The sequence below is a fragment of the Spermophilus citellus genome (genome assembly GCF_964194105.1).
Source record: "Spermophilus citellus genome assembly, chromosome: 11".
Taxonomy (NCBI): domain Eukaryota; kingdom Metazoa; phylum Chordata; class Mammalia; order Rodentia; family Sciuridae; genus Spermophilus; species Spermophilus citellus.
The window spans coordinates 133,725,362-133,741,701 of NC_138192.1; the positions used below are offsets into that span (position 1 = coordinate 133,725,362).

At 57.2% G+C, this 16,340-nt stretch overlaps 1 protein-coding gene across 11 annotated transcripts in view; it reads right to left on the bottom strand.

The window, feature by feature from the left end:
- Window positions 1–4,392: 4,392 nt before the first annotated feature.
- Window positions 4,393–16,340, bottom strand: part of RAB17 (RAB17, member RAS oncogene family) — a 30,148-nt gene continuing 18,200 nt past the window's right edge. For 9 of the 11 annotated variants that reach the window (XM_081260836.1, XM_081260844.1, XM_081260841.1 and 6 more), the window contains 4 exons: window positions 11,208–11,359; window positions 10,227–10,352; window positions 5,386–5,479; window positions 4,393–5,134 (listed from right to left, as the gene is read on the bottom strand). In XM_081260836.1, coding sequence (XP_081116962.1) covers window positions 5,025–5,134; window positions 5,386–5,479; window positions 10,227–10,352; window positions 11,208–11,359 — 482 coding nt within the window. In that variant the 3' untranslated portion in view covers window positions 4,393–5,024. Of the gene's footprint in view, window positions 5,135–5,385; window positions 5,480–6,833; window positions 7,819–10,226; window positions 10,353–11,207; window positions 11,360–16,340 lie in introns of those variants that run through there. The other 2 variants (XM_081260837.1, XM_081260838.1) reach the window with 2 other exon arrangements.

Sequence of the window (16,340 nt, forward strand, 5' to 3'; positions counted from 1 at the left end):
CGCGAACCCAAGGTAGAGATCAGGAGATGCAGCTCCGCCAGGGAGCACCAGCCTCGTAGCAGGAGAGCCCTGGGGCAGGCAGGACCAGCCGCCACCCCAGCCCAGACTCACAGCCACCAGAGCGGGCGGCAACGCCCTGCCTGCTGCTCATGCCACCTAGCCAGGGCATCCCAGGACACAGATCCACCTTCTCTGCCCGGACACAAAGAGGCCAGGGTTTATGCTCCCTACAACTCGTGTGACGACAGCTTCCAACGCACAGGGAAGTTCAGAAATTATTGTGAGGCCCCCAGAATCTCCTGACCTGGACTCAGCTATCACCGCTCTCGTCTCTGGCTTCCTCCTGCCCTCCTCTGCCTCTACCATTTGTAAGTAGCTGTCGACACCAGGACGTTGCCCCTAAGTATTCCAGCATGCTTCTCCCCAAAATAAGACAATTCCCTACATAATCACAAAACCATACCTGAAAAAAATGTAATTAATCAATAGTATTTTTATCTACTCCATATGCAAAAATCCCTAAGTATATATCACAAAAGTCTTAAAACTTTTTTTTCTTATCAGGTTCCAATCTAATGTCACAGTTATTTCTCTCACCCTTGGCTCCTTGTTTTTGTGTTTTGTCGGGACATTGATTTCTTTTTTTTTTTTGGTACCAGGGATTGAACTCAGGAGCACTCGACCACTGAGCCACACCCCAGCCCTATTTCCAGCCCTATTTTGTATTTTATTTAGAGAGGGTCTCACTGAGTTGCTTAGCACCTTGCTTTTTTCTAAGGCTGGCTTTGAATTCATGATCCTCCTGCCTCAGCCTCCCAAGCCTCTGGGATGACAGGCAGGAGCCACTGCACCCAGCAGGACATTGATGTCTGGAAGCACCCAGTGGGTCCTCTTGTGGAACAATGCACATGTGTGGTCTGGTGACAGTTGTCTCTCCCTCTCCTCCCTGGTGTGGCTCCCATTCTTCTGTCCCTGTATTCCTGTCATCAGAGAGGAGGCTTCAGGCCTTAACTGGATGCAGGTTACTCAGGGGGCACAGGTGCCCTGGCCCTTCCTCTTGTGTCGGCCGGTAGTGCCCACCCACCCCCCACTGGACTTGACTGGGTGGTTAAGGACAACCTGTGTGACACAGAGAATTCGTCCCCGTGTGGTCCACGAGCCACGCGTGGATGTCCTGGCCCCATGGCAGTGTCCTGCTTCCCAGTTAGCCCAAGAGGAAGCACCCTAATGTCCTTCCCAGGCCAGCTGTGACGTCCTGGGTCCGTGGGGTGACTCTTACCACCACCCATCTTGACACGCTGGATGCTTCCCAAGAAGACACTTCTCTTTCTGTTGTTTAGTATCTTACAAACAGTTTTTGATGGACACTTGAATCATCTTACATTGGACCCTTGGAGCCCCAAGAAGGGAACCAATGTTAAAAGACAAGAACAGGTGTGTGAGTCATCGACTTTGGGGACAACGGGTCTGCCTTAGTCAACTTTTCGTGGCTGTGACCAAAATGCCCAACAACAACATAGAGGAGGAAGAGTTGATTTGGACTCACAGGTTCAGGTTAGTCCAGGGCAGGCCACTCCGCTGCCCTGGGCCCGGGTGAGGCAGAAGGGCATGACCGGAAGACAAGGTGGAGAAGCACTGCTCCCACCACAGCACCAGGAAACAGAAGGGGAAGAGGCCGTAGGAAGGTGCCCCTTCCGGGCAGCCCCCACCTGCCCACAGTCACCACCCAGTCAGTCGGCTCAAATGAGGACGAACTGATGGGGTTCCAGGTCTCCGAATCTCATCATCTCACATCCGACACTTGTGCATCAGCAGGAGCTTTGGGCAGACACCTCATGCCTGAACCCTAGCAGGGTCCATCCATCAGTTAGATAAGAATGGCAGGTAGGATGGGAGGGGACGAGAACAGAGGAACAAGCCCCGGGAGTGGACAGGATGGCGAGGAGCTGTGGAGGGCCACCTGCAGCCCTCTCTGCCTCCTGCCTCCACACCTGGACACACAGCCGCTGGGGAAAGTCCCAGGTCCAAGTCCAGCCTAGGACAACCGTGGCACCTGCCCAGGCCGTGGCCAGGACTGCAGGCACCCTAGAGCTGGCCTCCCTAGAGCATGCACCTCTGCTGGGAACATCCCCCACCCCTCTGGGTTCATCCCCAGCACCCTAGATTCTGGGTGGGCGGGGCCGGAGGGTGGGGCGCTGGCAGGGCCCTGGGCAAGCCTGCTATCACACCTGCCCACTGTAGGGGGCTGTTCTCAGGAAAGCCAGCTGTTCTGTTGGAGTCAGGCTTTTCCCTGCCGCGAATGAAAGACCCAACCAGAGCGACTGTAGAGGAGGAAAGGTTTATTTTAGGGCTCACAGTTTCAGAGGTCTCCGTCCACAGAGGCCAGCTCCATTCCTCAGGGCTCAAGGTGAGGTTGAACACGGAGGAAGAGTGTGACACAGGGAAGTAGCTCACATGTAATCAGAAAGCAGAGAGAGAGAGAGACTCCACTCTCCAGATACAAAATATATACCCAAAGCCACCTCCCCAATGAACCACTCCCTCCAGCCACACCCACCTGCCTCCAGTTACCACTCTGTCCCCTACCAGGGACTGATCCACTGATTAGATTAAGGCTATACCCCAGTGATTTCTCCTGCAGACCTCTTGCATTGTCTCACATGTGAGCTCTTGGGGGACACATCACATCCAAACCATAACAAGTTCCTTTAGGACTGTGGGGAAAACAGCAGTTTCTGTCCCTTGGTTAGCACATGCCTGTGCCAGGCCTTGTACCAGCCCGGGGGATCCTACAGAGGCATGTGAGGCAGCCCCTGTCCTCACGTGGTTTCTCGACCTTTGGTAAGTTCTAAGCTCACCTGGGATGGTTTAAAATCCCAGCACAGACTCATCTCTTTAGAAGATGTGGCAAGATGCAGGTGCAAGTGTTCCTCCTGTTGCTCCCCAGGTGATTTTAGGGCAGCGCTGAGCCTCATCTGCCCCGTGGGGGAGGAGAAAAGGGGGCTGGATTGCACCAGATCCATCCCGGCCTGGAGAGACCATGGAAGGATTCTGGATGGGAATGAGTCAAAGATGCACTGAATAAATCCTAGCACTGCGAGACCAGCCACAGGGAAGCAGACAGAGGACACCCTAGAATTTTCCCACTATTTCCCAGAGTCTCTTCTATCAGTGGGCCTGGTCTGCTCTTTAGCAGAGCCCTGACTGCTCAGTCTGCAGGACGGCCAACAGCAGGGAACCCCTTCAGTGGTGCTGGATCGCCCCCTGGTGGCCATGGGCACCTCGGCCTCCTGCCACCTCCAGGGTGTCCCCAGTGCTGCTCAGGCCCCCTGTGATGGCAGGGACGCGAGGACACATTGCCCAATGTCATTAGCAATCAGATGACAGTGATTACACAACACTGTCTTTAGGTTCCCCCTATGAAGTTGCAAGAGTATTGGTAAAAAATGAAGGCCCCCTTGGTTCTCTTTCTTTACCCTCTTCTCGTGATCATGAGACGAAAGAGCCTCGTGCACTCTGCTCTGCCCTTGTCCAGTAAGAGCCCTTCCTCAAGGAGTTTCTTTGGGGCCCCTCGGGATCACATCAGCACCAGGACACTCTGACCTTTCCCACCTCCCCAGAACAGAAGTGGGACCCCCCAGGGTCCTGTGGACTCAAGTGTCCCCCTCCAATCAGGGCCACCATGCCCACAGGGCCCTCCCTGGGACGAGTGGTACCAAGTGTGGCTGGAGTGCTGCGAGGCCCAGGCTGGGCGGGTCTCCTACCAGGACACAGCCCTTCTGAGTGACCTTCCTAGGCGGGTCCTAGCCAATACCTGGTGCCCATGTCCCTCCCCAGTCTCCCATCACCCCCACCGCGGTTTCCATCTGGGATGCCCCTACCCCAAGGCCAAGTCCCTGGACTGGGAGGTGCTCTCCATGCAAAGTGGGCAGAGCAGAGAGCACCCTCAACAGGTGAGGCCCAACAGGGATGAGAAGTCCAGGGTCACGTGGGAGGGCACTGTGCATCGCCCCTCCTCAGAGCCTTAGAGCCACACAGCAAGGCCGTCTTCCTCAGTTGGCAGCAACGTGGTGATACTTAGACTTCACATCTGCTTACCAGGGAGCCAGAGATGAGGACAAAATCTCCCCAACACGTCCCCCTTTGCTGCGTCAGGTGTCAGGAGAGATCCAACAGAAAAGTCACCAAGCTAACCTCCCCAAACGGGGACCAGGCTCCTCCATTTAGCCAGGCAGCCTCAGTGGGGGCCATGTGTCACATGGCATCAGAATGACGATCCGCGCCCGCCCCAGTCACACCTGCACATCTCACACCGCAGTCCACCAGGCTGTGCCCAGCTCACCCTTCCAAACTCGCCCAGAGCCAGATGGTTCAAAGCAGTTTAATCTTATGAGAAAAAGATGCTTCGACAGCACAAATTCCACGTCAGGGTACAAGTCGGAGCCTGCTCCCAGCAAGACCATGGCTGCCTACTCCACCTCAGCAGCCTGCCACTGGCACCTTCCCCAGGGCCACCGCCTGAGATTAGCCACCCAGGTCCATCACTCCATCTCTTCGGGTACCACCATCTCCCGGTGGGCCTCTTCCTTCTCTCCCACCTCCCAGAACCAGGTGGGCCCAGCCCTAGCCCAGCATTCCTGCCAAGCCAGATGGCGGTGTCTGTCCACCATTGCTATCAGAGTCCTGATCTCTGCTTCCTCTCTGCCTCATACAAACCCTCCACGTTTGGTGACAAAGCAATCAATTAGGTGACTGGGGTGTCCAGAAACCAGACAGGATCTGCCACGGTGGGCAACAGTCTTCTGGGAGCCATCTGACACCATATCCTCCCCTGACAATCACCCCCAGCTTTGGGAACTGGGTATTACAAAGGACGCCAACTTCTGGAAGCCGCCAGCCCTCAGGCACAGTCCAGCACCAGCCACAAAGTACAACTGATGAAGAGCCAAGCCGAGAGTGGCTCATCCTGGAGACCCCCAGGCCTGGCCTTGGACGTCCTTCCATGGCCCCCTGGAGTGGCACTTCTAACGGGCACAGCATTTGGCCTGCGGGGCAGGACTCGCATTCAGAACCACGGCTGCATCCCCCTGTGTGCTGTGGCTCTGCCTGGCCTCCCTCTGCAGTAGCTCTTGCGCTGTGAAGGAAGAAGGGAGAGTTGACTGGGGAGAGTCCCCCGGGACCACACAGCCTGCGGGCAGAACAGCCCAGACCCGCCCTCCTGACAGCCGCTCAGAGCCTGGAACCGAGGTCTCCATGTCCCTCCTGCTCACCCCCTGTCCCCAACAGACAGACTCTTGGTCCCAAGACACCAGAAAAGAAGACCCAGTGGAGCAGGTCCCGTGGGAGCCCTGGTCCTTGTCCGGCCGGTAGGCTGCCCTCACTCACCCACGGTGCTGAAGACCTCGGACACCTGGAGGTTCAGCTTGGCGGAGGTTTCCATGAACAGCAACTTGTTGCTCTCAGCAAACTCCTTCCCTTCCTGAGGGAAAACGATGGGTTTATGAGTTCCCCGAGGACACTAACGACCTCCAACCCATGCCCAAGGGCAGCTGCAGGCCCTTGGAAAACCCCACCCCATGTTCTTCTAGTCCCAAGCCCCAGCCCTTGGCCACCTGGAGCAGCAGGCCCAGGACCAAGAGAGAGAGACACAGGGAGGGGACAGGTCACACTGGAAGAGGCTCCTGGAGCTGGACAGGGAGGGGCCCTCCTGCTGTGACTGTCCAGCAGACAGAGGCAAGATGCCCAAACCCAGGGGACAGAGGAAGTGGGGGAGGCATGGCAGGGGCCCTGCTCCCCACAGGGTCAGGCTAAGTGGAGAAACCAGAGCAGAGACAGCAGGAAACCGTGACCAGGAAGGAGAGAGGCCAGGGCCAGGCCTAGGAGTCAGGATTGCCCAGGATGGGCTCTCCCACGCCCACTCTCCCCAAGCCCCCTCTCCCCAAGCCCCCCCCGGCCCCTCCCAACAAGGAGGAGCACCTGGCGGTCCCAGACCACGCAGCTGGGGACCCCTCCCCATGCCACCTCACACGGAGCTGGCAGCCAGGTCTCCGCCCACAGCCTGTGGGTCAGCTCTGCGTTCCCCTCCCCTTGGCTTCTCAGCCAGGTCCTCAGAGTCTCCAAAACTTCCCTCTCCTCTCACTCCCCATTCTGCAGCTTCTGCTCCTGGTTCTCATGGCCGCCCAAGCTCTCCAGCCTCCCTGGCAGCCACTCCAAGAGGGGCAGCCCTGCAGGCCAGTCGCCTGCCAAGCCCACCTCCTCCACAGCCGCTCCAGCTTGGGTGCCCCTTCAAGGCTCCAACTGATGCCACCTGCTCTTGCTCTCTGCCTTCTCCTGGACTCCCTGGAATCTCCAACCTGCTTCCCTTTCCCCTGTCACCTCCAAGAAGCCAGGTCCCTCTCATGAGAGGCACGCCCCCTCCTGTGCCCTGAGTCAGCTCACCCCTGCCAGTTCATCTCCTGAGGTCTCCAGGTGAAGCCCATGGTCTTCTCCCCCCCCCCACCCCCCACACCTGGATGTTGTTTCTAAATGAATCCCCCCAAACTAAGAACCAGGCTCCTCGGCGAACGGCAGATTCCAGGGCTGGAAAGAACACCATGAGTCCGAAAATTCGGAAGCGCTCACAGTGACAGAGCAGGTGGAAGGGACAAGGGCAACTCCAAGGACCTCCATTGGCCAGAACTGGGAGCCGCTGTTCCTGCCACAAAAGGACATCAGAGGAAAAATGGGGGGAGGGGGGGTCTGAGCCAGAGCTGTGCAGGGTCAGTCGGGCGATGGTCCTCCAAGGTCATGTAAGACGGTGACACTGCAGAGGCCGGAGGACAGCACTGGGATTGCTGTGTTCTCTTTGCAATGAGAGAGTTATTTGGAAATGCCAGTTCAGGGCTGGGGTGCAGCTCAGTGGTAGAGAGCTGGCCTAGAGTGTGGGATGTCTTGGGTTTGATCACAACAGTGATTAAAAAATTTAAAAAGAAAATGATAGATTTTAAAAAACTCATTTTAACAATGCAGCTCTGGCCTGGGTGCACCTCCCTGGGCTCTGCCTGTCCTGCCTGGCCCTCTGTGGCCGCCAGAGCATCTTCAGCTTTGTCCTACCCCGCTTCCTCCCTCGGAGCAGGGGGAGGAGGAAAGCCGTGGCCAGGGTCTCTAGGCCTGTGGCCCAGGGGAGCCCCAGAGATGGTGCATGGCCCAGCCCTGGTGGACGCTCCCGTGGGCTCCATGCCACAGCGTGTCTGGGCCACAGGCATCTGGCACTGCCCACAGCAGAGAGGCTGGGAAAGCAGAGTCAATGGTGCCCCCAGCCGGGCCCGGCAGAGCTGAGAGCCTCCGGGTCTCCCTACCTGACTTCTCTCCCAGTCACCACCAGGTCCTGACCCTTCTCACACCCTCTAGGGACCTACTGCTGCCTCCAGACCAAAGCCCCCGTGCGAGGGGCTCTGCTTCCGGAACACAGAGGGCCTTCTCGGCAGGACCCTGCAGCCCGTGCCCCCACCCCTGCCTCTCACACATCTAATCCTCCTCTGCCTGCCACGCAGAAAGCCTGTCCTGGAACCCAGCTGCACGCACACCTTCACACATGCACTTCTGTATGCACAGGAGAACCCATGCACCACCCGTATCCACACGTGTCCTCCCACACACACCTGCACAATGGTGCCCAGTATCCAGGCAGATGGGCTCCAGGACCCGTGAAGACACAAAAGCCCTGGTGCTCCAGGCCCTTCTGCAAAATGGTGCATTACTGCATAAACCCTGCACACCGGCTCCGCACTGTGGTCCGTCTCTAGATCACGGTGACGCCTGACACAGCGCACGTGCTGTCTAAATAGTTGTCATGTTGAGTTATTTAGGGACTAATGAGGAGAGAACCATCTGTACACATTTAATGCACACACAATTTTTTTTTAATCTATGGTAGGTTGAAGCTGTGGATGCAGAACTCACAGATGCAGAGGGCCAACTATACACACACAGCTCCCACAACACACATGTGGGTGCCCACACATACCTATTCACACAACTGCTGCACACCACAGACCACCCAGATGCACACACCCACACACACAGGGGTGCACACATGCTCCCAGGCCGTTCACCCCGCAGGCGGGCTCGAGGCCACGGGCAATCTGGCCCTCCTCTCAGCCCCACAGTGCCTCACACACGTCTCTGCAGCATTCATTCTGCTGTGCATCGTTTCATAGAAAAACTACGGCTTTTTAAATTTTCTGTCCCTTGTGCAGTTCCTACCAAAGAAGTTTGGATTTATTCTCTTGACCCTTCTTCAACAATATATCGAATACAAAGAAAATATGTGAGAACCCACAAGTCGCAAGGAGGGGCGGGGGGTGGGAAGGGCGCCAGGTGACCAGGACAGGCCTTGAGGCTGGCGGGGAGGCCCACTCCCAGCAGGCAGGGACCCTGCAGCCAGCTCCCCAGAGGGGCACGCGTGGGTCCCCTGCTCCCTCCAGAGATTCCAGACTTCTTTGGCCAAAAGGGAAACTAAGGTGGAAAGTATGTGGGGGGGCACAAGCATGCACAGGTGTGGGTGTGTGTGAGTGCGGGGTGTGAGTGTGGGTATGTGAGTGTGGAGGTGTGAGTGTGGAGGTGTGAGTGTGGGGGTGTGAGTGTGGGTGTGTGAGTGTGGGGGTGTGAGTGTGGGGGTGTGAGTGTGGAGGTGTGAGTGTGGGTATGTGAGTGTGGAGGTGTGAGTGTGGGTGTGTGAGTGTGGGGGTGTGAGTGTGGAGGTGTGAGTGTGGGGGTGTGAGTGTGGGGGTGTGAGTGTGGGTGTGTGAGTGTGGGTGTGTGAGTGTGGAGGTGTGAGTGTGGGGGTGTGAGTGTGGGGGTGTGAGTGTGGGTGTGTGAGTGTGGGGGTGTGAGTGTGGGGGTGTGAGTGTGGGGGTGTGAGTGTGGAGGTGTGAGTGTGGGTATGTGAGTGTGGAGGTGTGAGTGTGGGTGTGTGAGTGTGGGGGTGTGAGTGTGGGTGTGTGAGTGTGGGTGTGTGAGTGTGGAGGTGTGAGTGTGGGGGTGTGAGTGTGGGGGTGTGAGTGTGGGGGTGTGAGTGTGGGTGTGTGAGTGTGGGGGTGTGAGTGTGGGGGTGTGAGTGTGGAGGTGTGAGTGTGGGTATGTGAGTGTGGAGGTGTGAGTGTGGGTGTGTGAGTGTGGGGGTGTGAGTGTGGGTGTGTGAGTGTGGGTGTGTGAGTGTGGAGGTGTGAGTGTGGGGGTGTGAGTGTGGGTGTGTGAGTGTGGGGGTGTGAGTGTGGGGGTGTGAGTGTGGGGGTGTGAGTGTGGGTATGTGAGTGTGGAGGTGTGAGTGTGGAGGTGTGAGTGTGGGGGTGTGAGTGTGGGGGTGTGAGTGTGGGGGTGTGAGTGTGGAGGTGTGAGTGTGGAGGTGTGAGTGTGGGGGTGTGAGTGTGGGTGTGTGAGTGTGGGGGTGTGAGTGTGGGGGTGTGAGTGTGGAGGTGTGAGTGTGGGTATGTGAGTGTGGAGGTGTGAGTGTGGGTGTGTGAGTGTGGGGGTGTGAGTGTGGGTATGTGAGTGTGGGTGTGTGAGTGTGGAGGTGTGAGTGTGGGGGTGTGAGTGTGGAGGTGTGAGTGTGGAGGTGTGAGTGTAGGGGTGTGAGTGTGGGGGTGTGAGTGTAGGGATGTGAGTGTAGGGGTGTGAGTGTGGGGGTGTGAGTGTAGGGGTGTGAGTGTGGGGGTGTGAGTGTAGGGATGTGAGTGTAGGGGTGTGAGTGTGGGGGTGTGAGTGTGGGGGTGTGAGTGTGGAGGTGTGAGTGTGGGTGTGTGAGTGTGGGGGTGTGAGTGTGGGTATGTGAGTGTGGGTGTGTGAGTGTGGAGGTGTGAGTGTGGAGGTGTGAGTGTGGAGGTGTGAGTGTGGAGGTGTGAGTGTAGGGGTGTGAGTGTGGGGGTGTGAGTGTAGGGATGTGAGTGTAGGGGTGTGAGTGTGGGGGTGTGAGTGTAGGCGTGTGAGTGTAGGGGTGTGAGTGTGGGGTGTGAGTGTGGAGGTGTGAGTGTGGGGGTGTGAGTGTGGGGGTGTGAGTGTAGGGATGTGAGTGTGGGGTGTGAGTGGGCAATGTCCCTGCAGGTGTGTGTACCTATGTGTGCGGGGTGCGGGCATGTGGGTGTGTGCATTGGTGTGCCTCAGGGTGTGGTGTGGGCGTGTGCGTGTGAGCCTATGTGACAACCCAGGGCTGCGGGGTGGGGGCGTCCTCCCGCTGGCCTGAGTGGCACCTGGAAAGTCACCTCCCGCTGCTCGCCAAGGTCCGTCTTGTTGCCGACCAGCATCACCACGCCCTCCCCTGGGTGGAGCTCCTTCTCCAGGTCTGCCAGCCACTGCCGGGCCTTGTGGAAGGAGTCCTGGAGGAGAGAGGGCTGTCGGTGGGCCTGTGATGGCCTCTGGTCCAGGGCGGCAGAGCAGGCCTGGCACAGGCTGCGGATGTCCCAGGATGCCGTGGGCAATCCCAGCCCTGCAGGGCTTCTCAGTTCCTCCAAGGTGGGTGGCCGGCCTGCTCCCACCCTGGCTGGTGTCTGCAGCCAGCAGCCAGCTGCAGGGGCCCAGGGACGGGGACACAGGGTGTTTGGGCCAGGGGCCTCCACCCCTGGAACATTTTGTGCAGGAAAGTAGGGGGTGTCCACCACTCCAAACCCTGCTCCTAACTGTAATATCCCAAAGACCAGGTAAGGAGTCTCCACCTGGCTCCTGTAGCCCCTCCTGCCCCCTGCAAGGAGGGTGGAGGCCCTGCTTTCCTCACTGCTGGGCCACTGCACTGCCCACCCTCTCTGGATGCCACCCTGCTCTCTCACCCAGGCCCCTCTCACCTTCCCCCAGGTCCACTGCCCCCCAGCATGGCTAGTTCCTACCTCCCAGGTTGGGCCTGCAGCCCCCATGAAGCCAGCCCCTCCCTCCCATCTCCACGGTCTCTGTGGGGGGCTGTGTCTGTAACAGCCCCCCCATCTCAGCGCACTAGTGAGTGTGGAAGACACTGCCCTGCGCGGGGCCTGCTGGGCCGGTCATGGAAGAGCAGAGGCAAGTGCAGGGTCAGGGGAGTCAGGTGGCGAGGGCGCGTGGACGTGGTCTCTGAGGTCGTGATGGCACCATAGACTGTGGGGCCAGCCCAGCACGAGTCCTTCAGAAGACACTGCACTGCCTGGGAGACCAGGGTGGACCAGGGTGGACCCGGAGAGCCCGGGGCGTGCCTCGGGCAGCCCTACCTTCCTGGTGATGTCGTACACCAGCAGCGCGGCATTGGCGCCCCTGAAGTAGAGGTGGCAGACGCTGTGGTACTTCTCCTGGCCAGCCGTGTCCCAGATCTCAAGCTTCAGAGATGAGGCTCCCAAATCCACCACCTTTGTGAAGAACGCACCTGGAACAGGGCAGGCGGGGGTTCCCTGAGAGGAGGAGGCTTTTACTGGGATCCAGACAGCTCTGTCAGTGACCAGTCAGCAAGGCTGGCCACGTGCTGTGCAGGAGCTCCTGACCAAGCCCAGAGCCATCTGTCAGTGCACCCAGTGCTTGGCAGATTCCCAGAAGCTCTGGGCCGAGGGTGCCCGCTCAAGGACCCAACTCAAGGCTCTGAATGGCGCAATTTGAAAGAGGTGTCCCATGACCAAGAACCCCACACAGCTGCACTCCCAGCTTTGCAGCGGAGCTGTGGGGACCCTGGAGCCCCTGCACCTAGGGCCATTCTGCTCCCCTGCCTGTCCTGCAGGGAGGCCCTCAGATCCCACCATCAGCTGGCCTCACCAGCCTTCCCATCACCACTGGGTACCAGCCGCCCCCTCTGCTGCCCCTACTTGGTGTCCCTTCACTTCATCTAGAAAACTCTCCAAGTCTGCAGAGGTCGCCAGTCCTCAGGGGAGCTAGGGATGTCCTGCTGCAGCCTCTGGGAACCCTGCACACACCCAGAGGCCCATGGAGCCTGGTGCTCTCTGCTCCCAAGGGAACAGGGAGGCCGTGGAGGCAGGACTATCTTATTCCCGCACCTACTTAATCATGGCATGAAGATCTACTTGCACATACTGGGCACTCTGTGTTTCAGTTGAAGACTTTTTTCCCAAGCTTTCCAAGGTGATGTGATTTTAAAATAGTCATTTAATAGCAGCAAAATATGTTGTGCCATAGTGTGTGGCTTGTGGGGGGATCTAGAGGGGAAGAGTGAGAAGGGGGAGATGTCAGGGCATGAAGGGGTCAGCAGAGACCAACAGGCTCCTGCCAGCACCCTGGCCACCCACCCAGATCCAGGGTGGGAGTGGAGCCCATTGGAGAGATTCTGGCAGCCACATGTTCAAAATCAAAACTTCCGCTCCAAGGACAGTGTGTCAGTGTCCTGGGGCTGCAGTAACCAATGGCCACAAACTGCGTGGCTTTCAACAGAGCAGATTTATTCTTCCACTTCTGGGGGGCAGGTCTGCATCTTCTGGAGAATTGGGGCTGAAGCCATTCCCTGCCTGTCTTCAGCTGTGGGGGTGGCCAGCCTTCCTCGGTGCTCCCTGACTTCTAGACACATCACCCCAACCTGTCTCCAGTACACGTGGCCTTCCCTCTGTGTCCCTGGGTTCTCTCCTCTTTCTACAAGGACACCAGGCACTGGACTCAGGGACCATCCTAAGTCCAGGAAAAGCTCATCTCAACTCATAACGTCTCGAAGACCCTAAGTCCAGTAAGGTCACACTCCCAGGCTGTGGGGTGAGGACTTGGTGATATCTCTAGGGGATGCAATTCCACCACAGACAGAGCCCAGGGCTGAACAGAGACTTCCAGTGTGGAGCAGGAAGATCCCGATTCTCTCCTGGAGAATGGAGCTGGGGTAGGTCCTCCAGAGAAGCAGCTCTAAGCTCTTTCACCCACTCGTCCACATTTTCCTGCAGGTCATGGACTTGAGATTAGACTAACGAGTTCAGTCAAGCAGCGGCCACTGTCATGCCTGAACATGAGCCGCCGGCACAGCAGGCTCCCATTCGTGGGCCCTGGGTGTGGTCCACAGCTGTGAGGACCTACGCAACTTGCTCCAACTCCCCACGTCTCAGTTTGCTCTTCTCAAAGGCAAGCAAATGGTACCCACTACCCAGGTGGCTATAGAACTGCATGAGAAGACAGGGGGCACCGGTTCTGGTGCATCGATTTCTACTTCCTCTTCCTGTCTTCTTGGCTCTCCCCAGAATCATCACCCAGCATCCTCACCTTTCACCCACACCCTGTCTGTCTGTGCACCACCAGGTCAGATCACATATCTGATTTTGAACTTGCTGTATTTAGAAGTTGTCACAGCCAGACAGCAGGCGGACATAAAGCTCAGGTTCACGTCTTCCATTTACCAGCCTTAGCTGCTCAGCTTCTTCTTTTCCACTTTAAAAATGGTGCTCAAGAGTTGTGTTTAGATGGGTGCAAAACCCGACAAATTTCCAAGGAGTGCAATCTAAGCAGTGGTGGCACCAGGTGGGTGTTTGGATGCTCACTGAGCCCAGAATGACGTCTTCCCTGGAGACGGGAGCAAAGCGCTGTCACTCCAGCGCTGCTTTGCCCTCACACCCCAGGCCAGGCACCAGCCAAGGTGCGTGCAAGCTGGCTGAGTGTGGAGGGGACACCCGATCTCAAACCTGCCTCCTGAGCCTAGTGTTTGGGCACATCTGTGGGACTGAGGGGTGATGAAGGTGTGGGGAAGGCGATGGGGGGAAGCAGTGGTCTCCTGGTGTGAGCCAGCTCCATGGCTCTTGGAGAACATGTTTTCTAAACATGGCAGTGTTCGCATGACCTGAAGGTAGAGCTTGGGGCCTCCTGACATCAAGTCCTTGTCAGACACCGGTGCTGGCCCAAGTGAAGAGTTGGTGTTTTTGACAAAAGTCACCTTGGAGTCCCTGAAATGTAACCTAGGCAGCCATTACCGTCACGACCCCCAGGCCCAAGCGGTGCTCCACAGCAAAGCTAGTGGGAGACTCAAGATGTTGTGTGGCCTCCAAAATCTGTGATTTTTAAAGTCAACTGAAGAAGGGAAGCCACGAAAAGCAGGTGAAGCTACAGGGCCTAGTTAGGTTCTCCCTCCCTTCAGAGGCCTGTCAGGTGGGTCCCATTGCAGGTGTCTGAGGCCACCTGGGCCTTGGGGGCTTGCTGCAGCCTAGGAGAGAGCACAGAGGTACCACCTTCTGCTTTCAAATCGCCATCGACTCCGTTTTCTATATCTGCACAGCTAAAGCCAAACGTGATTGAAAAATACATTCCTGTACAGGTGTGGTGGCACACACCTGTAATCCCAGCCATGGGGAGGCTGAGGCAGGAGGATCACAAGTTCAAGGCCAGCCTGGGCAACTTAGCCAGATGCTGTTTCAAAATAAAATAAAAAAGACTGTGGGTGTGGCTCAGTGGCAGAGCACTGGCCTAGCCTGTGAGGGGCCCTGGGTTCAATCTCTAGCACCACAAAAATAAATGAGTAAATTTCTAGGAAACCCAGACATTCTTGGAGGTTTTACCTGAAATGATATTAGGTGCAAGGCAGGTCATGTGGGGCCAGAAGGAAACAAGAGCCGGGAATCTTTTTTTTTTTTTTTTTTTGGAGTCTCTAGAATCTGCTCGCCCAGATAACACGGTGGCATGGTATTAATGAGCTATAATGTGACCTGGGGCCACCTGGGGCCATGTCTCACCATGGCCCATAGAGGTACAAGTCAGTTTCCTCCTCCCCTGCCTGCTTCTATAAGCCCCCGTGGACACTGAACAACAGGACAGGAATCAGAGTGCAGAGAGGGGATGTGCTCTAACTTGTGTTCCATCGTCCCAAACCAGACTGTGCCTGAACTCAATTTTGATATCATGAAAGTGTTTTGGCTTTGTTACAGAATCTGCTCATTTGAATGCTCTCTGTAGTGCTCGTCAGTTAGTAGAGATCATAACCTGCGTAGAAGGTGAAGCATGCAATGTACATCTCTTCAGGGTCCAAGCACTTCAGCAGAGTGCTGAGTTCCACAGGGAAGTGAGCTGTTCACATCAGATGTGTTCTGCACCCATTTGTCACCGTCCCCTTGGTGTATAAAGCCCAGTGGGCCTGGGGGAAGCTTGAGGCACCTCCAGGACAGCCCCTGCAGCCAGGGAAGTAGGACACAATGCCCCCCGCCTGGGCCAATGGGACTCGGGATGGGGTGGTCGCCGGGGAGCGCTGGGTGGTCCCAGCCCATCCTGGCCAGTGGCTACTCCTGCCCAGGGCAGCCCGCCCCCTCCGTCACGCCCTCTTCTATGGCGGGACTGATCCTCTGTGGCTGGGGTAGCAGGAGATAAAGGGGAGATAGGCTGGTGGCCCCTGGGAGAACCCGCTCTGGCGCTGCTCCTCTGGACAGCCTTTTGGCTTCTCAGCTTTGGGGACTCAGTTTGTCTGTCACCTCTCCTCCTTTTCCTTGGGGTGGGCCACGTCTTTCCCAGGGATGGCCAGGGAGCCCCGTCCTGAAGCTCTGCAGAACCACTCAGTGAGGGACCCAGGGACATGTCAATCTCCCAAAGGACCCTGGAGCTGGCCCTGCCCTGAAGTGGCCCCACCCGGGACACCACAGGCCCTGGTCCCATGCTTGCTCTGGGGACGAGGACAGCACCCACGGTCACCATAGAGACACACGGCCTGGCTCTGCAGTCCTCACCCTCACTGATAAAAGCCACACGTGAACAAAGAATGGAACAGTGCAGAAGGCTCTGCCCAGCACAGGACCCCTCCCCAAACCAGAGGCTACAGGGGGTCACATCACTCCATCTCCTCACCTGAGAAGCGGGAAAGCGCTCTTAGCAATAATAAAATAACAGGAACAATATCAAACCTCACAGAATGAGACAAACATAATATACAAAGGATACAATATTTGTTTACATTATAATGTGACCATTACAATAATGTAGCAATTTCCAAGGACAGCCGGAGCACCTGCAGTATCTATCCCGAGTCTAAAGCCTGTGGAGACTTGCATGACTCAGACACTAGGACAGAATCCAGGCCACTGTCCCCACAGGAACACTGTTCTTGCGTCCTAGAGACAGGGCTCCACCTGGTGTATAAAGGTGAAAGGGAACTGCCATGCCCAGCGAGCAGGGTGGTCACAGGTTGACCTAATCTGGATATCCTCTGCCTCCCTTCTAGACGATATCCCACAGGGACAACAGTGTGACAAGGGCCACAGCACCACAGGCACAGTCCTGCCCAGATAAGAGGTTCTTCCCTCCAGAGAGACAAACCCAGGCCTGGGGGAGGGGACAGTCCACTGGAGGATGGCCCCAAGGGCTGGGGAGGGGACTAGAAATAGGGGCCACCCAGGCCTGTCCCCTGCAGCTCAGGCCTGGACGGTGAGCCAAGACCTCTCAAAGGGCCCAGCCCG